The sequence below is a fragment of the Schistocerca piceifrons genome, chromosome 5 (assembly GCF_021461385.2).
Source record: "Schistocerca piceifrons isolate TAMUIC-IGC-003096 chromosome 5, iqSchPice1.1, whole genome shotgun sequence".
In the NCBI taxonomy this organism is placed as follows: domain Eukaryota; kingdom Metazoa; phylum Arthropoda; class Insecta; order Orthoptera; family Acrididae; genus Schistocerca; species Schistocerca piceifrons.
In genome coordinates this window covers 413,890,948-413,916,179 of record NC_060142.1, presented here as the reverse complement: position 1 = coordinate 413,916,179, position 25,232 = coordinate 413,890,948, and the positions used below count along the sequence as shown (strand labels likewise).

The window sequence follows — 25,232 nt, the reverse complement described above, 5'->3', positions numbered from 1 at the left end:
TGGTGCAGAAAGTTGATGAGAAAGTGAGGGAGAACAGACAATTTATCCTTTCTACGATATGCGATGAGTCTCCTCAAGTATCAAGAAGAGTGCTTTATGCAGTGTTACCTAATGAGGCGGCAGACCTCTATGAAAATGGCATTCAGGAACTGGTTGTACGATACGAACCGTGCCTCAATGTTGTTGGAAATTATGTAGAAAAGTACAGGCTTTTGTGTAAAGATAGAATTGCTAAGAAAAGTCTGCCTGTTTCATTTTGGTTTCAAAACGGTACTTACTTAAAAAAAACACGCCTCGTATCTCTCAGTTAATGTTTAAACCATTTTTCTTTCTTGTGTCTTTTTTTCTTGTGACCTAACTCGCCACCCCATCGGGGTGAAAAGGAATGTCATTGTATACTGTAACCAGAAGAACTGTGCAACACCAAAAATTTCTATTGGAAAAGTACTTTCTTTTTTACCGTACTAGATGCTGTGAAGAAATCGAACCACGTTTCTTCTCCCCTATAGCAGGAAGACGTGGCGCAAGGCGATCTCTCCTAACATTACCTGATAAAATTCAGCATCTTGTTTCACATGCGATGTAAGCCTCTCCCACTGCGTAAAGCCGTGGGCGTGGAAGCACAAGTGGAGAGATACGTACAAGCACGCCGCCCACGTCAGACAATGCTCCAGTGGTGCGATCACTTCAGTGTCCCTTCTCAGAAGTAAAGGGCAAATATATCGGAATATTCCTGCTCTCGAAGCGGAAATTGACCGCCTCCATACGTGACACAACTTCCTCGGCTATTCAGACTGGTGACGCAAGCTGCGTCGGGGGCGTAAAAGTTCACTCACCTCGATAGAAAAGAGTTACTCTATTTTTTTAACAGACAGCGTCACAAAAAGGCAGCCTACAACTATGCTGCAGCATATCGTTCTGAACGGTTACATTTAATTAAAACAAATGGTGAAACAAGCGCAGCCGGCCGGTGTGGCCGAGCGGTTCTAGGTGCTACAGTCTGGAACCGCACGACCGCTAAGGTCGCAGGTTCGAATCCTGCGTCGGACATGGATGTGTATGATGTCCTTAGGTTAGTTAGGTTTAATAAGTTCTAAGTTCTAGGGGACTGATGACCTCCGATGTTAAGTCCCATAGCGCTCAGAGACATTTGAACCATTTTTGAAACAAGCGCGCGTTAAATCATTGAATAGAAGTACGACGTACTTGGCCACGTTGCTGCCTTTTAAGACCGGTGTTGCGTCCGTCTGTTGCTGGAAGACATGCAATATTATCTGTGCCTGTGATAGTACGTCCCTTCGGGCACCGACCGATATCACATACTCGTGAGTCTGGAAGCAGAGGCGGCGTGGTCGCCCTACGCGCACTGGGCAGTGCCCAGACGTCAGACATCAGAAGCGACCAGGTAGCTTCTTCGGCCTGAAAATGACGATATTTGTGAGGTGCCTGCCCAAAGCAATTTGCTGACAGGCGTGATTGTGCAAGTAGGAGGGCAGGAGGTAGCCCAGTTTGATCGGAAACACGCGGCGCGGTTCGCGGTCATTTGTGGCCGCTGCGAAAGCATGCGGCCGCCGAGAGGCAATCTTAAAACCATAATCACAACAGAACGTGCATCAAGCACGATAGCTCTGAAAAAGTTAACTATAAGAGATTAAAGGCCTCATCAGGACAAAACCGATAAGTATGCGCTTAATCTCGTAGCACAGTTAGTTAAGGTGCTACAGAGCATAAAGATCTACAGATTATCGTAAATTAAGAAAATTTATATCTTCTGTTGTACTCACCACATAGAGCTGGGCGATTCCTCAAAAGAAGCTTAATGCAAAGTAGAATGGTGTTCTGATACCAAAAATTAGGAATTACTATTTGTTTTTGTTTTATTAGTACTTCTCCATGTTTTGTATGTAACTTTCGTACCATTAGAAGCGAGTGGAAGGTCTAGGTTAAGATGAGTGTAATACTCTTCTTTAAAAATAAATTAAACTATTATTCCAAAAAATCCAATTGGAAGAAAATAAAATTCATAATTCTCATCCAATTAATTGAAGACAAAGTATATCTTAGAAGAAAGATTAAGGAAAGGCAAATCCTAGCATTTGCAGACTTGGAGAAAACTTTTGACAATGTTGACTGGAATACTCTCTTTCAAATTCTGAAGGTGGCAGGGGTAAAATACCTGGAGCGAAAGGCTGTTTACAATTTGTGCAGAAACCAGATCGCAGTTATGAGTCGAAAGGCATGAAAGGGAAGCAATGGTTGGGAAGGGAGTGAGACACGGTTGTAGCCTCTCCCCGATGTTATTCAATCTGTATATTGAGCAAGCAGTAAAGGAAACGAAAGAAAAATTCGAAGTAGTTGTTAAAATACATGGAGAAGAAATAAAAACTTTGAGGTTTGCCGATAACATTGTAATTCTGTCAGAGACGGCAAAGGACTTGGAAGAGCAGTTAAACGGAATTGACAGTGACTTGAAAGGAGGATATAAGATGAACATCAACAAAAGTAAAACGAGGATAATGGAATGTAGTCGAATTAAGTCGGGTGATGCTGAGGGAATTAGATTAGGAAATGAGACACTTGAAGTAGTAAAGGAGTTTTGCTATTTGGGGAGCAAAATAACTGATGATGGTCGAAGTAGAGAAGATATAAAATGTAGACTGGCAATGGCAAGGAAAGAGTTTCTGAAGAAGAGAAATTTGTTAACATCGGGTAGAGATTTAAGTGTCAGGAACTCAAAAAAATGTGTGTGAAATCTTATGGGACTTAACTGCTAAAGACATCAGTCCCTAAGCTTACACACTACTTAACCTAAATTATCCTAAGGACAAACACCCACGCCCATGCCCGAGGGAGGACTCGAACCTCCTCCGGGACCAGCCGGTCAGGAAGTCGTTTCTGAAAGTATTTGTATGAAGTGTAGCCATGTATGGAAGTGAAACATGGACGATAAATAGTTTGGACAACAAGAGAATAGAAGCTTTCGAAATGTGGTACTACAGAAGAATGCTGAAGATTAGATGGGTAGATCACATAACTAATGAGGAGGTATTGAATAGAATTGGGGAGAAGAGGAGTTTGTGGCACAACTTGACAAGAAGACGGGACCGGTTGGTATGACATGTTCTGAGGCATCAAGGGATCACCAATTTAGCGTTGGAGGGCAGCGTGGAGGGTAAAAATCGTAGAGGGAGACCAAGAGATGAATACAATAAGCAGATTCAGAAGGATGTAGGTTGCAGTAAGTACTGGGAGATGAAGAAGCTTGCACAGGATAGGGTAGCATGGAGAGCTGCATCAAACCAGTCTCAGGACTGAAGACCACAACAACAACAACAACAACAACAACAACGTATAGTTTTAAACAATTCAATGGATGTACCTCCCCTACTTCCGTAGCATCCAACTACAGTAATTTATGAAAAGGCACTGTCATGAAACGTTTATAAATCCCCCATTATCTATGCATGGTTCAAAATGGTTCAAATGGCTCTGAGCACTGCTGAGGTCATAAGTCCCCTAGAACTGAAAACTACTTAAACCTAACTAACCTAAGGACAACACACACATCCATGCCCGAGGCAAGATTCGAACCTGCGACCGTAGCGGTCGCGCGGTTCCAGACTGTAGCGGCAGAACCGCTCGGCCACCAGTCTATGCATGGAAAATAACTGTTGTGGCATGACAGGCATTAAGCCTCAATAAAGCAAAAAATATTTTTTACGTGGACAACAGACATCCAAATTCTTCATTGCAGCTAATAAAAATTTTACGTATTGTAATTTTGTCACATAACTGAGCTTCGATTAAATAGAGAAAAGCAACAAGACCGCAACCACTGTGCTCAAGTGCGCGTAAACATAAGACAGCCAACTTCCATACGTTAGCCAAACCAGGTACGCTAGGGTTCACAGCCCCAAACAGGTGATCGTCAGCACAATGATCACTCTGTCGTAGCCGCCGTCGTTGACGATACAGGAAAACAGGTCCAGGGCTCCAGCGAGGTGCACTCCGCCGATGGTCACTATGGAGGTTCAAAGCTGATGGCGGAAGAGAACTTTCCCTGTCACATCCCAGTAGACGACAGGCACCTTCGTTCGGGAGGCGCCACCGCCGCACTGCCCACAGCGCCGCCAAACACACACCCTGTAACTTCAGCGTACCTGCATATTCTTGTCATCTGCACAGTCTGCCATGTTGTAGTTAGGTAAAAAAATTTCTATCTTCTCTACGCGATAAATAATTCTTTGCGTATTTCTGGCTTTGAACTTTATATCAATATGCCATGTAGTAGGCTGATGAGGGAGCGGAATCGAAAAGTATTTTCAGTTTGCGTTCTCGTGCCATTTCGTGGCAGCCCTTTTGTAATTAGGCAAGAAACGAAATACGAGCATCTTTGGCTGGCGCGTTCAGACAGCTGGAGCTTGATATCCAAATAGTGTAGAGATCACTGGTTGGAGGCGTCTCTGAGTCGGTACACTTTTAGTAAAAATATTGTTTCGGTTAATCAGAGTTAAGAACGCCGATGCAGCATGATAAGGCAGAGATAAATACGGGACGACTGAGATGCACATCCCATGATACACTCAGTCTGACTGGAGAAAACCAGCATTAAGCCGTATCGAAAACCGCAGTACCCCAAAGCAGCAGCTAAAAATAGTACGCGCTCTCAGTAACATCCACCACATAAAAACTCAGCGTGTGATAAACTACACAAAATAATAACTTCATATTATCTTTAAGCGACCTGCCTGTGTAAACGTATACAGGGTGTTCCATTGATAGTGACTGCCAAATATCTCACGAAATAAGCATCAAACGAAAAAACTACAAAGAACGAAACTCATCTAGCTTGTAGGGGGAAACCAGATGGCGCTATGGTTGGCAAGCTAGATGGCGCTGCCATAGGTCAAACGGATATCAACTGCGTTTTTTTAAACTAGGAACCCCCATTTTTTATTACATATTCGTGTAGTACGTAAAGAAATATGAATGTTTTAGTTGGACCACATTTTCGCTTTGTGGTAGATGGCGCTGTAATAGTCACAAACGCATAAGTACGTGGTATCATATAACATTCCGCCAGTGCGGACGGTATTTGCACCGGAAAATCCACGATGGCTGCGACAAGTGGAACATCAGCGACCTTGGCGGGTTAATACATGGTGTGGCATTATGGGAGGAAGGATAATTGGCCCCCATTTTATCGATGGCAGTCTAAATGGTTCAATGTATGCTGATTTCCTACGTAATGTTCTACCGATGTTACTACAAGATGTTTCACTGCATGACAGAATGGCGATGTACTTCCAACATGATGGATTTCCGGCGCATAGCTCGCGTGCCGTTGAAGCGGTATTGAATAGCATATTTGATGACAGGTGGATTGGTCGTTGAAGCACCATACCATGGCCCGCACGTTCATCGGATCTGACGTCCCCGGATTTCTTCCTGTGGGGAAAGTTGAAGGATATTTGTTATCGTGATCCACCGACAACGCTTGACAACATGCGTCAGCGCATTGTCAATGAATGTGCGAACATTACGGAAGGCGAACTACTCGCTGTTGAGAGGAGTGTCGTATTGCCAAATACATTTAGGTTGACGGACATCATTTTGAGCATTTATTGCATTAATGTGGTATTTGCAAGTAATCACGCTGTAACAGCATGCGTTCTCAGACATGATAAGTTCACAAAGGTACATGTATCACATTGGATCAACCGAAATAAAGTGTTCAAACGTACCTACGTTCTGTATCTTAATTTAAAAAACGTACCTGTTACCAACTGTTCGTCTAAAATTGTGAGCCATATGTTTGTGACTATTACAGCGCCATCTATCACAAAGCGAAAACAGTGGTTCCTTTACGTACTACACGAATATGTAATAAAAATGGGGGTTCCTATTTTTAAAAAAAAACGCAGTTGATATCCGTTTGACCTATGGCAGCGCCATCTAGCGGGCCAACAATAGCGCCATCTGGTTTCCCCCTTTAAGCTAGACAAGTTTCGTTCTTTGTAGTTTTTTTCGTTTGACGCTTATTTCGTGAGGTACTTGGCCCGGTCACGATCAATGGACCACCCTGTATACTGCAGAAAGCGATTTCAACACTGTACATATTATAAAAGAAATATTAATCACAAAAAATTGATTAAAACATCATCAGCTGCGCAATGGAAAGACGTGTAAACTGACGTGTAACATCTATGCAACTTGAAAGACTTCTAAACGGCGAAGCAACATGTAATTTGAACTGCACTGTGAAACAGTCACCTCGACTATAAGCAGGGGAGACAAGCACTTGTGCTGGCAGCCCTTTGCTGCCCAGGGTTGCGAACTGTCGTACTAGCGAAAGTCGGGAGATGATCGGTGAAAGGGCTGGTGATACACTCTGAGATATTTTCAACGGTGGGAGAAATTCTGACAGTTGCCATGTCATGAGACCTATTAATGTTACGCCTGTAATTGGACTTCAAAATATCGCCGCGAATTGTGCCGAATGCCTTGTGCTGTAGTAGTTAGCGTAGCTGGCTGCTGTGGGTCGCCAGTTCGAACCTGATAAAAAGCGAATACCTGTTAATTAGTATATATCATTTCTGGAAGGGTCTCGATTTTTTTTTCTTTGCAACGTTTGTATTTTCTGGAATATTCGATGTATGTATAAATAGCATTACACTCTGTCACGGAGTTGAGTTCTGTCTGTTCGCTGGTGTCTGTAATAAACGGGCTTTCAGTGCTACATGTTGTACAAGTGCTTCATTCACGACCCTGTTTTCGGATTTGGACTTGATTGCGACAGTGACGTGCCGCTGTTTGTTGGCGGCTGGCTGCAGTTCGCGAACAGCTGAAGAGGCTGTTCGCTGCAGCCACCCGTCATCCAGGCTGCTGCCCCGCGGCGTAGCGGCGGCGGAGAAACTGACGCGTCGCATGCGACACCTCAAGCGTCACTTCTCTCTCTTCTTTTAGTGTACACTCTTGAAATTTCAGCAGTAACGTTCTCCATGCTACCCAACCTCTCTCTTGTAGCGATTGCCAAGGGAGTTTGTTGAGCATCTGCGCAACGCGCTGGTGCTTACTAAACGATCCCGTGACGAAACACGCCGCTCTTCGTTGGATCTTCTCTATCTGTTCCGTTAATTCTGCCTGGTAAGGGTCCCAGACTGACGAACAACAGTTAAGAATTGTCCGAACGAATGTTTCGTAAGCCACTTCTTTCGTGGATGAATTAGATTTCTTTAATATTCTCCGAATGAGTCTCATTCAGCCTGCTATCTGCTTCTCCTATACTTCGTTTTATGTGGTGATTCTACTCAATAGGTCGTACATTTGTAGAGTTACTACTGTTTTCTGTGCTTTTTCTCCAATAACGTACTCAAACAGTAATTGACCATCTCTCCTATTTACTGGCAAACTGTTACACTTATTTACGTTCAGCGTCAAGTCCCAATCCACGCACCTGTCATCGATCCTCCGCAGATCTTCCTGCATTTCGCTACAGCATTCTGGCGCTGCAGCATTTCCATAGCCAGCAGCATCATGTGCAAAAAGCCTCATAGAGCTTCCGGTCGGTGTCCACTAGATCATATACACTGAAGCGACAAAGAAATTGGTATAGACATGCGTATTCAGATACAGAGATACGTAAACAGGTAGAATATGGCTCTGCGGTAGGCAACGCCTATATAAGACAACAAGTGTCTGGCGCTGTTGTTAGATTGGTTACTGCTGATACAATGGCAGGTTATCAAGATTTTAGTGAGTTTGAACTTGGTGTTATAGTTGGCGACGAGCGATGGGACACAGCATCTCCAAGGTAGCAATGAAATCTGGATTTCCCCGTACGACAATTTCACGAGTGTACCGTGAATATCAGGAATCCGGTAAAACATCAAATCTCCGACATCGCTGCGGCCGGCAAAAGATCCTACTAGAACGAGAGCAAGAACGACTGAAGAGAATCGTTCAAGGTGACAGAAGTGCAAACCTTCCGCAAATTGCTGCAGATTTCAGTGCTGGGCCATCAACAAATGTCAGCGTGCGAACCATTCAACTAATCATCACCGATATGGGCTTTCGGAGACGAAGGCCCTCTCATGTACCCTTGATGACTGCACGACACAAAGCTTTACGCCTCGCCTGGACCCGTCAACACCGACATTGGACTGTTGATGAATGGAAACATGTTGTCTGGTCGGACGAGTCTCGTTTCAAATTGTCCCAAGCGGATGTAGGTGTACGGGTATGGAGATGACCTCATGAATCTATGGACCCAGATGTCAGCAGAGGACTGTTCCAGCTGGCGGAGGCTCTGTGATGGTGTGGGGCGTGTGCAGTTGAAATGATATGTGACCCGCAATACCTCTAGATATGAGTCTGACAGGTGACACGTACTTAAGCATCCTGTCTGATCACCTGCATCCATTCATGTCCATTGTACATTCCGACAGACTTGGGCAATTCCTGCAGGACAGTGCGACACTCCACATGTCCAGAATTGCTATAAAGTGGCTCCAGGAACACTCTTCTGAGTTTAGACACTTCCGATGTCCACCAAACTTCCCAGACATGAACGTTAGTGAGCGTATCTGGGACTCATGCAACGTGCTGTTCAGGTGAGATCTCCAACCGCCCGTACTCTTACGGATTTATGCACGGTCCTGCAGGTATCATGGTGTCCATTTCCTCCAGCACTACTTCAGACATTAGTGGCGTCCATGCCGCACCATGCCACATCGTGTTGCGCCAGTTGTGCGTGCTCGCCGGGGCTCTACAAGATATTAGGCAGGTGGATCTTCAGTGTGTGTTGTAAACAATAATGGCCTTACACCATTCCCGTAGGATACTTCATAGATCATCTTTACATCTGTCGATTTCATTAGGTTGTGAATAAAATATTTAAGTCTCTCTCTTGTAAACTGCCGGTCGCCGTGCCGAGCGGTTCTAGGCGCTTCAGTCCGGAACCGCGCTGCTGCTACGGACGCAGTTTCGAATCCTGCCTCGGGTATGGATGTGTGTGATATCCTTAGGTTAGTTAGGTTTAAGTAGTTTCTACACTCCTGGAAATTGAAATAAGAACACTGTGAATTCATTGTCCCAGGAAGGGGAAACTTTATTGACACATTCCTGGGGTCAGATACATCACATGATCACACTGACAGAACCACAGGCACATAGACACAGGCAACAGAGCATGCACAATGTCGGCACTAGTACAGTGTATATCCACCTTTCGCAGCAATGCAGGCTGCTATTCTCCCATGGAGACGATCGTAGAGATGCTGGATGTAGTCCTGTGGAACGGCTTGCCATGCCATTTCCACCTGGCGCCTCAGTTGGACCAGCGTTCGTGCTGGACGTGCAGACCGCGTGAGACGACGCTTCATCCAGTCCCAAACATGCTCAATGGGGGACAGATCCGGAAATCTTGCTGGCCAGGGTAGTTGACTTACACCTTCTAGAGCACGTTGGGTGGCACGGGATACATGCGGACGTGCATTGTCCTGTTGGAACAGCAAGTTCCCTTGCCGGTCTAGGAATGGTAGAACGATGGGTTCGATGACGGTTTGGATGTACCGTGCACTATTCAGTGTCCCCTCGACGATCACCAGTGGTGTACGGCCAGTGTAGGAGATCGCTCCCCACACCATGATGCCGGGTGTTGGCCCTGTGTGCCTCGGTCGTATGCAGTCCTGATTGTGGCGCTCACCTGCACGGCGCCAAACACGCATACGACCATCATTGGCACCAAGGCAGAAGCGACTCTCATCGCTGAAGACGACACGTCTCCATTCGTCCCTCCATTCACGCCTGTCGCGACACCACTGGAGGCGGGCTGCACGATGTTGCGGCGTGAGCGGAAGACGGCCTAACGGTGTGCGGGACCGTAGCCCAGCTTCATGGAGACGGTTGCGAATGGTCCTCGCCGATACCCCAGGAGCAACAGTGTCCCTAATTTGCTGGGAAGTGGTGGTGCGGTCCCCTACGGCACTGCGTAGGATCCTACGGTCTTGGCGTGCATCCGTGCGTCGCTGCGGTCCGGTCCCAGGTCTACGGGCACGTGCACCTTCCGCCGACCACTGGCGACAACATCGATGTACTGTGGAGACCTCACGCCCCACGTGTTGAGCAATTCGGCGGTACGTCCACCCGGCCTCCCGCATGCCCACTATACGCCCTCGCTCAAAGTCCGTCAACTGCACATACGGTTCACGTCCACGCTGTCGCGGCATGCTACCAGTGTTAAAGACTGCGATGGAGCTCCGTATGCCACGGCAAACTGGCTGACACTGACGGCGGCGGTGCACAAATGCTGCGCAGCTAGCGCCATTCGACGGCCAACACCGCGGTTCCTGGTGTGTCCGCTGTGCCGTGCGTGTGATCATTGCTTGTACAGCCCTCTCTCAGTGTCCGGAGCAAGTATGGTGGGTCTGACACACCGGTGTCAATGTGTTCTTTTTTCCATTTCCAGGAGTGTAAGTCTAGGGGATTGGTGACCTCCGATGTTAAGTCCCATGGTGCTTAGAGCCATTTGAACCATTTTATCTTGGTCCGATACCCGGTAAGCTCGTATTTTGTTACGGCGCTCTAGATTTCACATATGAACACACAAAACAGTGTTTGGTAAGACTTATATTTGCGGATTCCATGTTAGTTTTTGTAAAGCAGATTTTCGTTCTCCAGAATCGTTACAGTGTGAGAGTAAAAAACATGTTCCTTAATTCTACAACAGATTGACGCCAGCGGCTTTGGCCTATAATTATGTGTATCAGCCCTACAAGCCTTCACGAAAACAGTAATCACCTGTGCTGCTTTTTTCAATGCTTGGTATCCTTCGTTGTTCCAGCAAACTACGGTATACTACTGCTAGAAGCGGCTCAAGTTCTTTCTCATAATCTCTCACCGGGTTCACAAGCCTTTACCTCAATACCTGCCATTTCAGCGTTAGTGCGATTGCTGAATGGAAGAATCGTGTCACGGTCTACGCCATGAAACAACTACGGAGTACTGAATTCAGCATTTAGGCCTTTTCTCCGTCATCTTACATTTCAGCGCCATTATGATCACTGAGCAATTGAATAGATGATTTCGATCCACTTATTAACTTAAGGTAATACCAAAACTCCTTATGGTTTTTAGTGGTTTTGTTGCCCTTAATGAACACATCTGGAAAATAGCCATACCTGTATGTATACAAAATGTTGAACACCCCTCCAAAATGCTCCCCACCGACAGATGCAGTCGACAGAATGTGACACTTTTGGCCAGTGCATAGCATGATTGTCTGCCTCCTATTACTGGACACCTCCTCATCAGTCGTCTTTTCAGCTGGGCAGGACTCTACTCAGGAGACGCAGCCCTAATTTTTTCCTTCCTTTACTTTTCCTTTTTTCCCTTGCTTTCAGCCTGTTCCAGTTTTAGCGAGTGACCACACGTCAAGGGAATCCGATGATCCACGGTTTAGGAATTACTGTATTTCTGTTAACAGATGTCACTCTTGTCGCCACTTCCCACATAAATCTGAAATGTGACTGCCTCTGCTGTTTAGCAGCTAACGCCGAAGTTTCAGGTTTTATTCCTGGTGGACAGATCCGGTACGGGGGCAGCTTAGCTTCGTGAGACCAAATGAGAAGCAGCTTGAATGAAATGTGATAATGACACAAAAGCCTCCGAAATGGATACGAAGTTGTTCCAGTTGTCCAAACGTGTGATTCGTTTAGTCTAATGTCGGGCCTGGGGATCTGATGGTAAGTCGAATGGCTGGAAGCCGAGACGTCGCGGGATCGAATATCAGTCGTACCACGGATTTCTCAGTCTTCCTTTTAACCTAGCCTTAAGTTCTTAAAGATACGAGGAGGTGACATAAATAACACATGGTTCGGATTCCACTTTAAAATTGAAGTCTCCAGTTGGATAACTGGAGTAGGTTGAGGACACAGGAGTCGCCGAAGTAGCGTACGTTCGAAAGAATTTGCACCAGGCCATCGAGACACACGAAATTATTTTTATTTCATTCAAAAACCTGACATGTTTTGTGAAGATATCATTCCATTATCCAGTTCTATTAACAAGAAAACAAAACCATTATTCACATACTAACATATATGTAATGGAAATCTGTATTGTCCACATCCCTTGATAAGTGAGCAGCAAACAAACATCGTGAAACATGTGAGACTCTCCATTGCACCGGGTGATTCCGTGACGACGTTACAAACTGTCAGGGGTGAGGATAAGGGAAAGTGTATCAATCTGAGATAGGCGACTTGGTTTGGAAACGACTGTGTCGAAAATTGTAAGCGAAAATCGTTCTGATACATCTGACTGGAATACATACACCGGTACTGTTGTTGTTACGATTGTAGGGTAGGTAACTTTTAGATATGATAGTGTGGACAAAAACGAGAAAAACTGTCTGGTAGACGTGTGCTGTAAAATATATACCTTCAGAGCCATGAGCACTTGCTCATCTTCCTTACTGTGAAACACACCTCTTCTACTGCAAGGTGTTCGGTTTCGTATTTTTGGAGAAGATATTATGGACCAAAACAAGAAAAAAAGTCAAGTAGCTATGGGCTCTAAAATGTATACTTTAAGATCTATGGACACTTGTGCAGTGGAAGAGTAGTACTTCATAGTAGCAGAACTATTCACCTATCAACGATCGTAATACGTGTGCGTCAGTGAAAACCAACAATATAGCTAACGACTCAAAGACCTACCACCGTCTGGATGTCTACGTCATAGCAAAACCTAAAACTATCTTATACCGATATTGCAATGTTTGCATCTATTGGGGTTTGACAGAACATAATATTCACTGGTGCGCCATAATGCCCGTACTGATATCGTAACTGTTCTATGGCTTCACAACAGGTAATTTGCACCAAATTGGTTACCAAATATACTTATTTCTTTATTTATCTAAGCTGTGAAATAAGCCGTACATCCCTCTGTAAGACAACCAAGTAAATTTCATGTTTGTGTGTTCGTGTTTTTATTGTTACGGAACAAGATGGCGTAGTCCGACATATGTGTAGATAGGAACGGAAAACCACCAAAGAACCACATCCAGGCAGGCGACTGCGCAAGACAAGAAGTGCGAATTCTATCCAGGTGCGGCTCACTACTCAGATCTCCCATTTCGTTTTTTTAACTGTGGTTAATCGAAACGCGCTTATTTTCTTACAAAAACGGGTCTTTTGAGAAGATGAGAAAAATTTACCAATTAGAATAACTGTATCGAATTTTGTGTCCGTCAGCATCCGCTATAGCTGAAATGAAACTGGCATAAGCTCTTCATTACCAGGCAATTATTTTCAGTGGTTGAGATGATACGTGATATCATCACCTCCTTTAATTGGAATCTCTCGACTTTTACCTGTGTCGCGTAATAAGAACGAGTTCATTCGTGAAATTCTTTGTTAAAGTAAATATTCTCTCAAGCTATTTAACTGTGATTCCAGATAATTCTTTTGGGGCTATGCACGGAGCTAAAAATTATACTTTCACACCATAACTTACACGTTGTTTCTTTCATTTTCAGAAAAACATGTTCAAATATCGGAACATTCTGAAGAAATCCACGCGACCCGAAGTTATCCTCAAGGAGCTGAAGGTAAGTTGATCATAAACATTGGTCTCCTTTATTGAACTCGGTTCCAATATTATTGTTTTGCTACTTCAAAAATCACTACTACGACGAATTTTGCAACTCCATATTAACTTATATATAATGTTCAATATCAATGATTATATATATTACCCAATATCTTGAAGTAAAGGAAAATCTTGTGCGATATAAGAACCACACAACTGAGCTGTCCTCGTTTAAATTGCCATTGACCTCATGAATTCGCGAGAAGAAGCAAGAACTATATTTTTTTTCCTTTTCTGGAACAAAAATTGCTTCAAATAATTCGATGGGCTACTTCGACGCATTTGACGAAGGGAACGACTTTTCATTTCTTGTGGCATATTCCTAATGCAAATTTTACCACATATTTTTTTAATATTATTTGAAAGCTACTACTTTAAACGACGAAACGTCGTAACTGCTGCTCAGAGTTATCGAAAAGATCATTAAACAAATTTCAATGCACTGTTTATGTCCTAAGTGTTGATTGATTGCACTATAGGCTACGCAGAACTCTGGCAGGTACCATCACATTGTCGTTCTGCACGGAAAAGACACATCATTATTTGTATTCTGTTGGGAACACAAGAATAGCTACGCACATGCATCTCTTTACATGCTTCCAAAATACCGACTTTTGTCTGAGTCATAGTAATAATCCATTATGTAATGAAATGGAATTTGATTCATTTTCTTCTCTAATTATCTTAACTCAGACATTAACATCACTTGATTACCAACACAAACAAAATTTTATTCCGTGACCTGAGCATAACTTCAACAGCTACCTCTCATGAAGGAAATAAATCTGAGACACACAGTCAGTGGCGTGGCCAACGATAAACGCAGGATTGAGCGCGCCTCAGTGAGTCGTCAGCAATGTAGTGCTACTGCTGGCCGACACAAACGCATGAAGCCTGAAGCCCGTATTACACTGTAGAAGATGTTTGTCAAAGATTTCGTCAAGTTTATATGACCAAACTACTCCACTGGAGCTATTCATAGACTAGAAATATTAGTCTGTGGATCTATTACGCGAGTGTAAAATTTTTCGTCATTGTTGTTAGGGAATGGAAGCCGAACAGTTAATCGCCTGTACAACAGCATATGATGGTGGCGAGCGCATTGCTTGAAAATAAAGAGAAATAGAAGCGATTGTGGGTGAAATCGTGGATAGCAAAGAGAAACTCGAAGTGTTCGCCAGAATTTGCTTCGTGAACTGTAAGGCGAGGACATAAGGAACAACGAAAATTATTTGATACTGGTCGAACAAATATTTCAGTTTGTCCTCATGCAAGCCGTCCCTCATCTTTGCATATACGGGACTTATTTACGAAATGCCATTTCTTAATTTCATTCATAATAATCGATATTTTTGGAAAGCCTGCAAGTGTGCCATTCACGATTTAAATAAGGAAATACTGCACTAGTTACGTATTTTTCCATGCTTAATATGACACGTTTCGCGACTTTATTCCCATTATCAAGAGGAAATATTTACATAGACTGTATTGTGTGTGAGCTGTTCTGCCTCTTTTGCCCTGCAGTTGTGTTTTTATGGTTTACTGCAATCGGACAGATTTCTTTTGTCCGATTGTAAGAAAGGTCATATAAAATACCAATGTAAATATTTGAAATTGGTCATGAGAACAAATTCTCGAGAAGCCTCGTGCAAATCGTGAGAAAATATGTAACTAGTGCAGTGTTTGATTATTTAAATCTTGAATGCTATTTCTGCTAAAGATCGTGTCATGGGTAGGTTAATATTTTTAACAACAGGCGGAGGCTATACCACTTTTAACATAGTATTCAAATCCCGCAGTGTACCATTTTACGTGTTATTCCGGAAACATGTGAACCAATACATAAATAACCTAAGGAGAAATTTATGAAAGTTGTTATTTTATTTACATTACAAATAAATACATTTGTTTCACTTATGTATACTTTGAAAACTCTCGACTTTTGACATCTCAGTCTCCTTTCACATACTTCCTTTCTATACGTAAGCTTAACATCATCCACAGTGCATCTTCTTCGAATGCAGCTGATTGCTCTTCCAATTTCTTTGTAAGATTCCAACCGTTTATTACGGATTTTGTAGTCAGCATGCTTTGTGTTCCGAAGAATTTCGTACTCTTCGTGCTTGGCAATGATCGCTGTGGTGGTACCCACGCACCAAATATACTTTACAATGATCACTGAGTTGATACCCAGCTACCAAATGTACTTCTTCATTTTACAGCTTATATGCACTAAATCAAGCGAAGTGACATGTGTACAATGGCAAACTGTGATCGAAATTAGGCCCTCGCTCTTACTGTTATCAAAGATCTTTGCTGAAAGCTTTCCAGCTACACGGTCAAAAAATTTAACCAAAAGGCTTTGATAAATATTTATAGGTGGCCACGAACACTACAACGCTGTCGTCGCACAGACGTGCGCTCAGGCCTGGATGTATCGTAGGCCAAGAGTCAGTTCTGTATGACGTCCTGGTTAAGCACACCACCGTAAGTTTCTGTCTGTTCCTTCTTAGTCGTCTCATTTCTGTGTGGCTACTACATACAACACGTGTTAAGAACTTTTGCCTTCGAATAAAAACAAATTGTACTCCTACGTCCTCTTTCTCAGTAATCAGCCAAAACAACATGACTACATGATTAATAGCATGTTGGTCCACCTTCGGAACGCAATAAAACAGCGAAGTCCTTGGAAGGCTTCCGGAGGGACACGAAGCTGACGCCCGATGGCTTCACAGAAGTGTTCCACAGGGTTAGATCAGGCGAATTTTGTAACCAAGACAGGAAACTGACTTCACTAACGTGCTCCTCAAATCACTGTAACACGCTTCTGCCCTTGCGACACGGACAGTTATACTGGTGAAAGGTCCATCATCGTCAGGGAAGATATCAGTCATGAAGGGATACAGATGATCTGCAAATTTGTTAAGAACAAATCTAAAATGCTTGAGCATCGGAAAGGTAAAACAGGTCTGTTAAAAACAAATGTACAATGCTTGAGAATCAGCCAAAACCACCTACCTTTGTTGAAGAGACAATGAACAGTGTCTCATCGCAAAAAATATTGTACATCGTAAAATGAAACTTAAATTTTTTATGAACTGACTACCAATTTTTATTTTGGGGAAAAGAATACGTATCGCAGCTGCTGAGCAAATCCAGGATGAAGATCCAGACGTAACCTTTCGAGCGATATGAGTAGTCAAGAGTTACGAGAAGATCAGTGAGGAAGCTACTACTGATAGGAGACTCCCGGGAAGACTTGAGAGGCTAGGTGAAGCGTTGAGTGCCGAGTTCTCCCGGGATGTTCCAGGAGAAATGTAAGTGGTTCCTGATGATTCCAGTGAGGGTGTAGAGCGAGACTTTGCCACAGCGCCACTCTGAGGCTGTACAGCCTCCGACGTGGTACCAGGAAAACTTTCCTGATTACACCGTGGTCATACCAAATTCAATGAAAGGAACCTATTTGGTATCTGAAAGACTTACAGCGAAGTCGGTAATATAACAAAGGCAAGGTTTACTATCTTTGGCCCGAAAAAAGCATGTTCTTTGATAAATTTTTTCTCGGGATGTGTTATAGATATCAATATCAAATTTGGTCAAAATGTTTATTGATATTTTCGTAACAAACTGGAATTTTTTCGACCGGAAATGTCGAGGTAGTGCCGTCGGAACGAAACAAAATTTCGATGTAGACCTCCACGCGCGGTATGTCACAGGTCAGCCGGCTCGTCTGAAATCAAAATTGAGTTCACGTTAGCGAAGTATATAAGGTTCTTTAGGAGTTGTACCTCGCTTAAGTTATTTGGACCATAGGAAACAAAATGGCGGCCATTTGAAAAAAAAGGGTTTTCTTCATCGATTTTTCGACTTCGTTGGCCAAGTAAAAATATTCATAGTTGATGGATCTGAATAAAAGTGGTACAACTTCTAGACAATTTAGTTAGCTTCGTCGGAAACAAAGACTCATGCCAATCGGTTCAGTAAATTTGAAGTTACATACCGCGCGATAAAAAAAGTCATTTCGAGAAAAACGCGTTTGAAGTTTTGAATACTTATAAATGCAATATTGTGCAACTTACGTTCAATCTGCTATTCCGGGTCCATAAACTAGTCCTTCCTCTTTCTCATAGAGGGCATTCTGCTCGATCTGGGCCATCCTGAACTGCTCCAGAGCCGCTTGTGCGGCCGGTGACAAGCGGTTTCCGGCGGCTTGAATCCGGTGGTCGTCCGAATGCTTGGTGAACTGCGTCGAATAGAGTCCCAGGGTGACGTCCATCGTTGTCATGGTCTTCAGAATTGTTGAATACCCTTCGTTGAAGCTGCTCAGTGCCAGGGAAGACGCAATCGCCACAGTCTTCGTACCAGAATGCAGATGCTTGGGGGCTAACTTCCAAACACACGCGTTCAAACCTTCATTTGAATTTTGTGTGTTTCCTCCCAAGCACCGGTACAATAACTCGTTCTCTGAAACAAAAAAACTGGTGCGTGAAAAAGGCCGATTCCAGGCAGGTGCACTTTTTTGTTCAACCACGAATAACAAACATTTCCGTTCCTTATTCGGAAAAACCGGTTCAGGAGTGGATTCTAACACTTTTATGGATCCAAAAATGCAATTTTAAAAAAATAGATTGTTTGAACCAAAAGATAGTAAACCTGCTCTTAACATACGGCAGAGCAAATTATTAATATTCTGATTGCAGTACTTTAGTGTAGAATGTGACGGCAGAGGAAATGGTGGTGTTGGGTTCGAGAGATGTGCGTGACAATATCCCATAAACAACACTTCTTACTAAACACCACAAAAACTCAAGCATTAAAGTGAATGCCCCATAAGAGGGTGAACCACAGAATTACAATTTTAAAGTGAGAGTGTACAATGACACCCAAAAGCACAACAATTTCACATAGTACAATTAGCTTCCCTTAGGAATTTCATAAAAACTTTGCATAATGACCCCGAAATGTACAATAATTTTAACAATACAAAATAACATTGCCTAGGAAGTTGCGTAACATTTTAAAAATTATTAAATGAAATGAAGGCAACAACCAAATTAAAGAAATAACCTGACGCGCACATTCCCTTAAGACAACAACAGTACATAACACTCTCATACAGCTTAAATATCAATTTAACAGTAACACCAATCACTTCATATCGGCCCCCACGCTAACATGAGGGAATCTCAGTTTAAAGAAAACTACCCAGCAAGATATATAACGATCAAAATGGATCTCAGAAGCAAATGACGCCCCTGAATGTTCCTGAATCCACGCACAGTGGACAGCCATCCAACAGGCAACACAAGACAGCTCGAGTCTCTTTAACATATGCTACAAATAAATGCCCACAGTCTGTAATATGCACTTTCACCTTGTGTGATGAAACGCCAGCGTCGGTAACCCATTGCATCTTGCCGCTGTACAACTTTCTAGCAATTCGAATGTTGCATATAGACAAGAAAAACGGAACAGGCTCATATTCTGATATAATATTCTGGGTAGAAGCTCCGCTAACGATTCCCAGTTCGCGTCAGTTCGGCGCATTCAGCAAGACGTGCCCATTCTGTCCCACGTTATCTCTGCCGTGTTCACTTGCTGGCCGCGACACAGAAATTGTGAGCCCAAGAGAATTTACCAGTCAGTTGAACACATCAAAAAAACATTGGTAATTACTGCACAAACAGCTCTGTCCATGGCCATGCAACAAGAGATAGACTCAACTTACATTTACCAAGAAAAAATAAAAATAGAACTCAAAGCAGCATTTTCTACCAAGGAATAAAACTGTACAATAAATTACCAAAAGAGATTAAAGAAATTGCAAAAATACACTTATTTAAAAAGGCAGCTAAAAAGTACCTGTTATGCAATACATTTTATACACTGAAGGATTACTTAGCTAAAACAGAGTAGGGGTTTGATAAAAAATGTTATATAAATGAATAATAATAATGATGATGATGATTATAAAATATCCAACATTCCACATAACACCTTCACTCTATGTTTTTTTCCTTCTTTTTTTCCTTTCTAGAAATACTTAACCCAAAGCTATGCGTGGCACAATACTAACACCTCTTCCTCTTTCTGAGCTCAACATCTCATTCATCATGGAGGGATGCTGACTCAGTTTTTCAGGATAGCAAATGAGAAGTTGCAGTACAGAAAATGGCCCAGAGATCACCAGTGTGTATGTATGTATGTGTGTGTGTGTGTGTGTGTGTGTGTGTGTGTGTGTAGTGAGTGCAATGCTATGAAACAGTGTGTGTATAGTGTGTGCAGTGACTGATAGTGAGATATGAGTGAATAATGGGGCATTACATTATTCAATAAGTTATCTGTAAAAAAATTATTGTATACCGGGAGTAAATCTAATATTATTATTGTCTCTAACTAGATGTCTGTAAATATATGTGTGTACGAATTAGGTTATTTTAAATTGATCTAAATTTGTAAATACTTTGACATATCCTATATCCTCGTAAAAAGAGATCTACGGATGAATAATGCTGCTGCTGCTGCTGCTGCTGCTGCTACTACTACTACTACAACAACTAAAAGGCGGCAGGCGGAGCGCTCTCTTCAGCTGTGGAGCCTGCTGGCCGCAGCGGTGCTGTTGGGCGGGCGATCAAATCTTTTCACGTCCGTTACATAGTCCGCCCCTCGTGGTCTCGCGGTAGCGTTCTCGCTTCCCGAGCACGGGGTCCCGGGTTCGATTCCCGGCGGGGTCAGCGATTTTTCCTGCCTCGAGATGACTGGGTGTTGTTGTGTCGTCTTCATAATCATCATTCATCCCCATTACGGTCGGAGGAAGGCAACGGCAAACCACCTCCATTAGGACCTTGCCTAGTAAGGCGGTGCGCGTCTCCCGCATCGTTCCCCTACGCTCTGTAAAGAAGCATGGGACTTCATTTCATTTTCCGTTACATAGTTGAACAGTCACAGGGTAGTTACAGTGAAAAGTTCTTGAATGGTCGAATATAGATTCTGAGTGCTGGAGTATCAGGTCACAATCTCAATTTAAAATGACACGTATACTCAAAGTAAGATAATCCTATTATTTAAAAGGCTTTCCACTCAGCGCTGTGGTGATACAGCAACCAGTACATAGAATGGGGAGACGAAAACATTCTTCATTGCGATGTTGAACTTACTGTTTATTTATTCATCACTGGCGCACGTTTCTCCTAATTGAAGACATCTTCATATCGGCCTACATTAAAATACAATCGAATTGGAAAGGCTTGATCCTGCCTTGGGATTGGGCGTTATTAGGAAAATTAAAAATTGGAGTTACCGATAAATGTTGATAAAGGAGTTATGTATATCGATGATAAAACATCCTCAAAAATAAATTGCCCTCGTCATGTGCAAGACGCAAATGTGTGTCAAAGCAAATATGTGATCCCGCCACGTATTAAAAGCATAACATCCGATAACCTTGAAATACACGAAATTAATTGTAAATCAACCGGTCTTTTAATGAGATTTTCAAATAAAATCATTCCGCTTTTGGCTGTTAAAACATTATTTATTGCGACTGCAATTTACGTTCGTTGTCATTTTTCAAGCATTGTGTGATGTTGTAACCCACTCAATAATATAAAGCTGTGCCATGCTATGTAAGAGCAGTTGCATGTGGTGTTCTGAATTTATCAGCTGTTCCATATACCTTGTACGTTATAGAGCTGGTGAGATACTGATATTAATATTCAGCCCTAAATCGTATGTAGTATATGGAACGTCTGATAAATTCACAGTACCTGATGCAACTGCTCTGACACAAACATGGCACACTTTTATATTTCTGAATGGGTTACAATATCACAAAAAAACATGGAAATGAAAAAATTTCGAAAATGCAATCGCAATAGATACTGTTGTAACAGCAAAAAGCGGAATGATTTCATTTAAAACTTTCACAAAAGCTATGGACCAAGTTGTCATAAAACTTATATTTTCATGAGAGATATAGTTCGCAAAGTGAAGGAAGAAAAAACGGAAAGAGATGCGAAGTAATTACCTTGCCGGGACGCGTAATGTGGTCCAGTGAATAGAAGGCATGATCAGGCCTGTACAGTTTGTCAAATGGTAAACATGCTAGAATCGCCTGCGACCACATACACGATACTGAAAGCAGAGGCACATCAGGCCTGTGACAAGTGTGCATTGACCACGGTGGATGGCGTTAGTTCACAGTGAGTTATGGAGCATTTTTTTAACATTATTTAGAAACTTTTATAAATACCTAACCACATCGTGTTAAAATAATCAGTTGGAAAACGTACGTAATTTACTGTAAAAATGTGACAATGCTAACAAACAATAAGTTAAAATTATGTGAAGGTAACTGAAGACCTAAATTCAGAGGAGTTTTTTTATCTAAAAACAGAAAATAGATAAAAACAGAACATAAATACTAGGTGCAAGTGGTCAAACAAATTATAAACAGGTCCGTAGGTCATATGACAGCGCTGATGCAAGGGTATATAAACTAAAATCCTCAGTAAAGTTATGCTAAAAACTAACTACTATAAAATAAATTATGGAAAGTATTCGACGTGATATAGGGACATTTGTCTCTTAGATGTTTTTTCTATCAAAATAGCAAAAGAATAGATACAAAGTACAGTTAGAATTGTGTACGGAAGGGCACGCCAAGCCGCTGGGGCGCTCGACGCTGCTCGAACCAGTAGGTTTCTGAATACATCAAAATAAGCATTCAGGTTAAACTACTCCTGTTCATTCAGCAGTAATTCCGGCTGCCGTTTTCTGTGTACATAAATGTCAATTTCCTTGAGTAGGTTCAGTACCTGCCCCATTGGCGTCCTAAGCAACACTTTCATTATAATAATAATGTGTGTGAAATCTTATGGGACTTAACTGCCAAGGTCATCAATCCCTAAGCTTACACACTACTTAACCTAAATTATCCTAAGGACAAACACACACACGCATGCCCGAGGGAGGACTCGAACCTCCGCCGGGATCAGCCGCACAGTCTGTGACTGAAGCGCCTGAGACCGCTCGGCTAATCCCTCGCGCCAACACTTTCATATTATTCTGTTTCCTGCCGAATATTTATCTCTGTCCATGTGTGTACCGAAAGCGATCTTATTTTGGTTATATAAAATAGTTGTCTTGGCAGTTGATCTTATAGACACCAGATTCGAAATATTTGTTGCTTTTGTTGCCAAATTTGCGGCGTAGCCTACAACCAATTGTACTTTTCGTTTGAAATCCAATTTTTACTTTCTTTTTCTCAACGCCTTTGCAGTTCTGTCAGAAAATGCAGCGTTGTACGACACAGCAACGAACTTCTTACCTTCGGGTCTATTCTCTCCTTGTTGTCACATATTTTTGACTTCAGTTTATTATAAACGTTCAGTTCATCACGGCCCTTATATCTGTTTTTCTCGGCTGCTTGTGTAATCACATTTAATTCTTCCACCTCCCATTAGGTGTGAGTAGCAGTTTTAGCATCCTGTTGCTCATGGCTCTGAAGTATACCCATTTATGCCTCTTACGGTGACAGGACTTAACGTTTATAATGGTGTCAGTAGCCGTCGTCTTCCTAAATATGCTAATCTTATGCCTTCCATCCCTTTTAGTTAACCTAAGAACCATAAAACTTTGTCATCAATTAATGTTCCTTGGACTTCTTTCAGTCTGATCCGAAAACGGAATCAGTGCATTACTGACATGTGGAATAACGGGTCTACTCCTGATGTTTGTGTCGCTCGTAACTCGTGAGACTGCCGTATTGGAGGATGTTGTTCAGTATTTATGCCCGCAGGAGCAGCACCACAGAGGTGTTTTTTTTTTTTTTTTTTTTTTTTGTCACGTGGTGTTTACAGTGCCTTCGGCTTCGCCTAATCTACGTGTATTTGTGTGTGGTTTCTGTTGTTATTCTCTGGGATTATATTTTTATTTGACAAAAACAAATCGTACGCTTTGGAGGGCATGGTCGGTAACAATAAGGCCTTGCGGCCCCCGACCATCCTCGATTTATGGGGCGTGGGTTATGGTTGTTGCGTTCTGTGCAGTGGGTGCAGCGGGTGCTGCTTCCCACTGCCTTCTTTTGTACAGTTGCGCCAGTCGGCCGCTCGGCGAGATGTTGTCGTCGTTCCGTGGCGGCCGCTGTGCTCGTTGTTGCGGGATGATGGTCGTCCCCACCTTGGTGGGGTGCGGTGTTTCCCGCCGCTTGCCCGCTGAGGACAGGCGTCGTGCATTCGTAGCCTGCAGCTGGTCTGCGTCTACACTTAAACATTGACTCTATATTTTCTAGTCTAGTGTGGTTTTCTCTAGTTTAATCTATGATGCTAAGGGTGGTCGCACAGCCGGCAGAGAGGGGGGGAGTGGGCTAGTCGCTAAGTCTTACGTTAGTTTGGGTTCCTACGCTACTAATTACTTGGGAACAAAAGCGGTAAAACAAAGGCAAAACAATTTAAACATTTATCTAATCGCTATTGGATCCCAACAAGGGTGCACAAATCGGCTAGACAAAATAACGATAAAACAAGGCAAAACCAATTTAAACATTTATCTATTCCCTATTGGTTCCCAACAAGTGAGCATGGATTAGCAAGGACAAAATAACAAGAGTGTATTATATCAAATGGAGATACTAATGGACTGAACTAGGACAAAAAACATATTAAACAATTAAGGCTGTCACAGATGGCGACTAAGTCGGGCGCGGACGTCCGAGGGAGCACCGAGGAAGAGACAACACCTTACAAGGAGCGGGAGACGGGCGCGGTCGGCAAACAGAGCACCCAGCGCCCTCTGGGCATAAATACTGGACAAGATCCTCCAATACGGCAGTCCCAGGTAGCACCTGAAGAAGGCAACGAATTACGTGGTCGAAATATTGTGCCAGAGCGACGCAAACATCCGTCAGTAGACCCGATTATTCTACATGTCAAGATCTCCCCGGGAAAGCCTGAAGAGTTACATCAGTGCATTACTCTTTAGAAAAACCATTAGAAAAACAGCTGCGTAGATTCACTGAATAGTAGTGACGTCTCAGTAATATGTAACGTGTTGTTGTTGTCTTCAGTCCTGAGACTGGTTTGATGCAGCTCTCCATGCTACTCTATACTGTGCAAGCTTCTTCATCTCCCAGTACCTACTGCAGCCTACATCCTTCTGAATCTACTTAGTGTATTCATCTCTTGGTCTCCCTCTTCGATTTTTACCCTCCACGCTGCCCTCCAATACTAAATTGGTGATCCCTCGATGTCTCAGACCATGTCCTACCAAGCGATCCCTTCTTCTAGTCAAGTTGTGCCACAAGCTCCTCTTCTCCCCAATTCTATTCAATACCTCCTCATTAGTTATGTGATCTACCCATCTAATCTTCAGCATTCTTCTGTAGCACCACATTTCGAAAGCTTCTATTCTCTTCTTGTCTAAACTGTTTATCGTCCATGTTTCACTTCCATACATGGCTACACTCCATACAAATACTTTCAGAAACGACTTCCTGACATTTAAATCTATACTCGATATTAACAAATTTTTCTTCTTCAGAAACGCTTTCCTTGCCATTGCCAGTTGCATGGGGGCTT

General features: G+C 42.9%; 1 protein-coding gene across 1 annotated transcript in view; it reads left to right on the top strand.

Moving 5' to 3' along the window:
* Window positions 1-25,232, top strand: part of LOC124799042 (C-Maf-inducing protein-like) — a 939,973-nt gene that overhangs the window by 831,515 nt on the left and 83,226 nt on the right. The window contains exon 4 of the mRNA XM_047262580.1: window positions 13,544-13,615. Within this exon, the coding sequence (XP_047118536.1) occupies window positions 13,544-13,615 (72 nt within the window). The remainder of the gene's footprint in view (window positions 1-13,543; window positions 13,616-25,232) is intronic.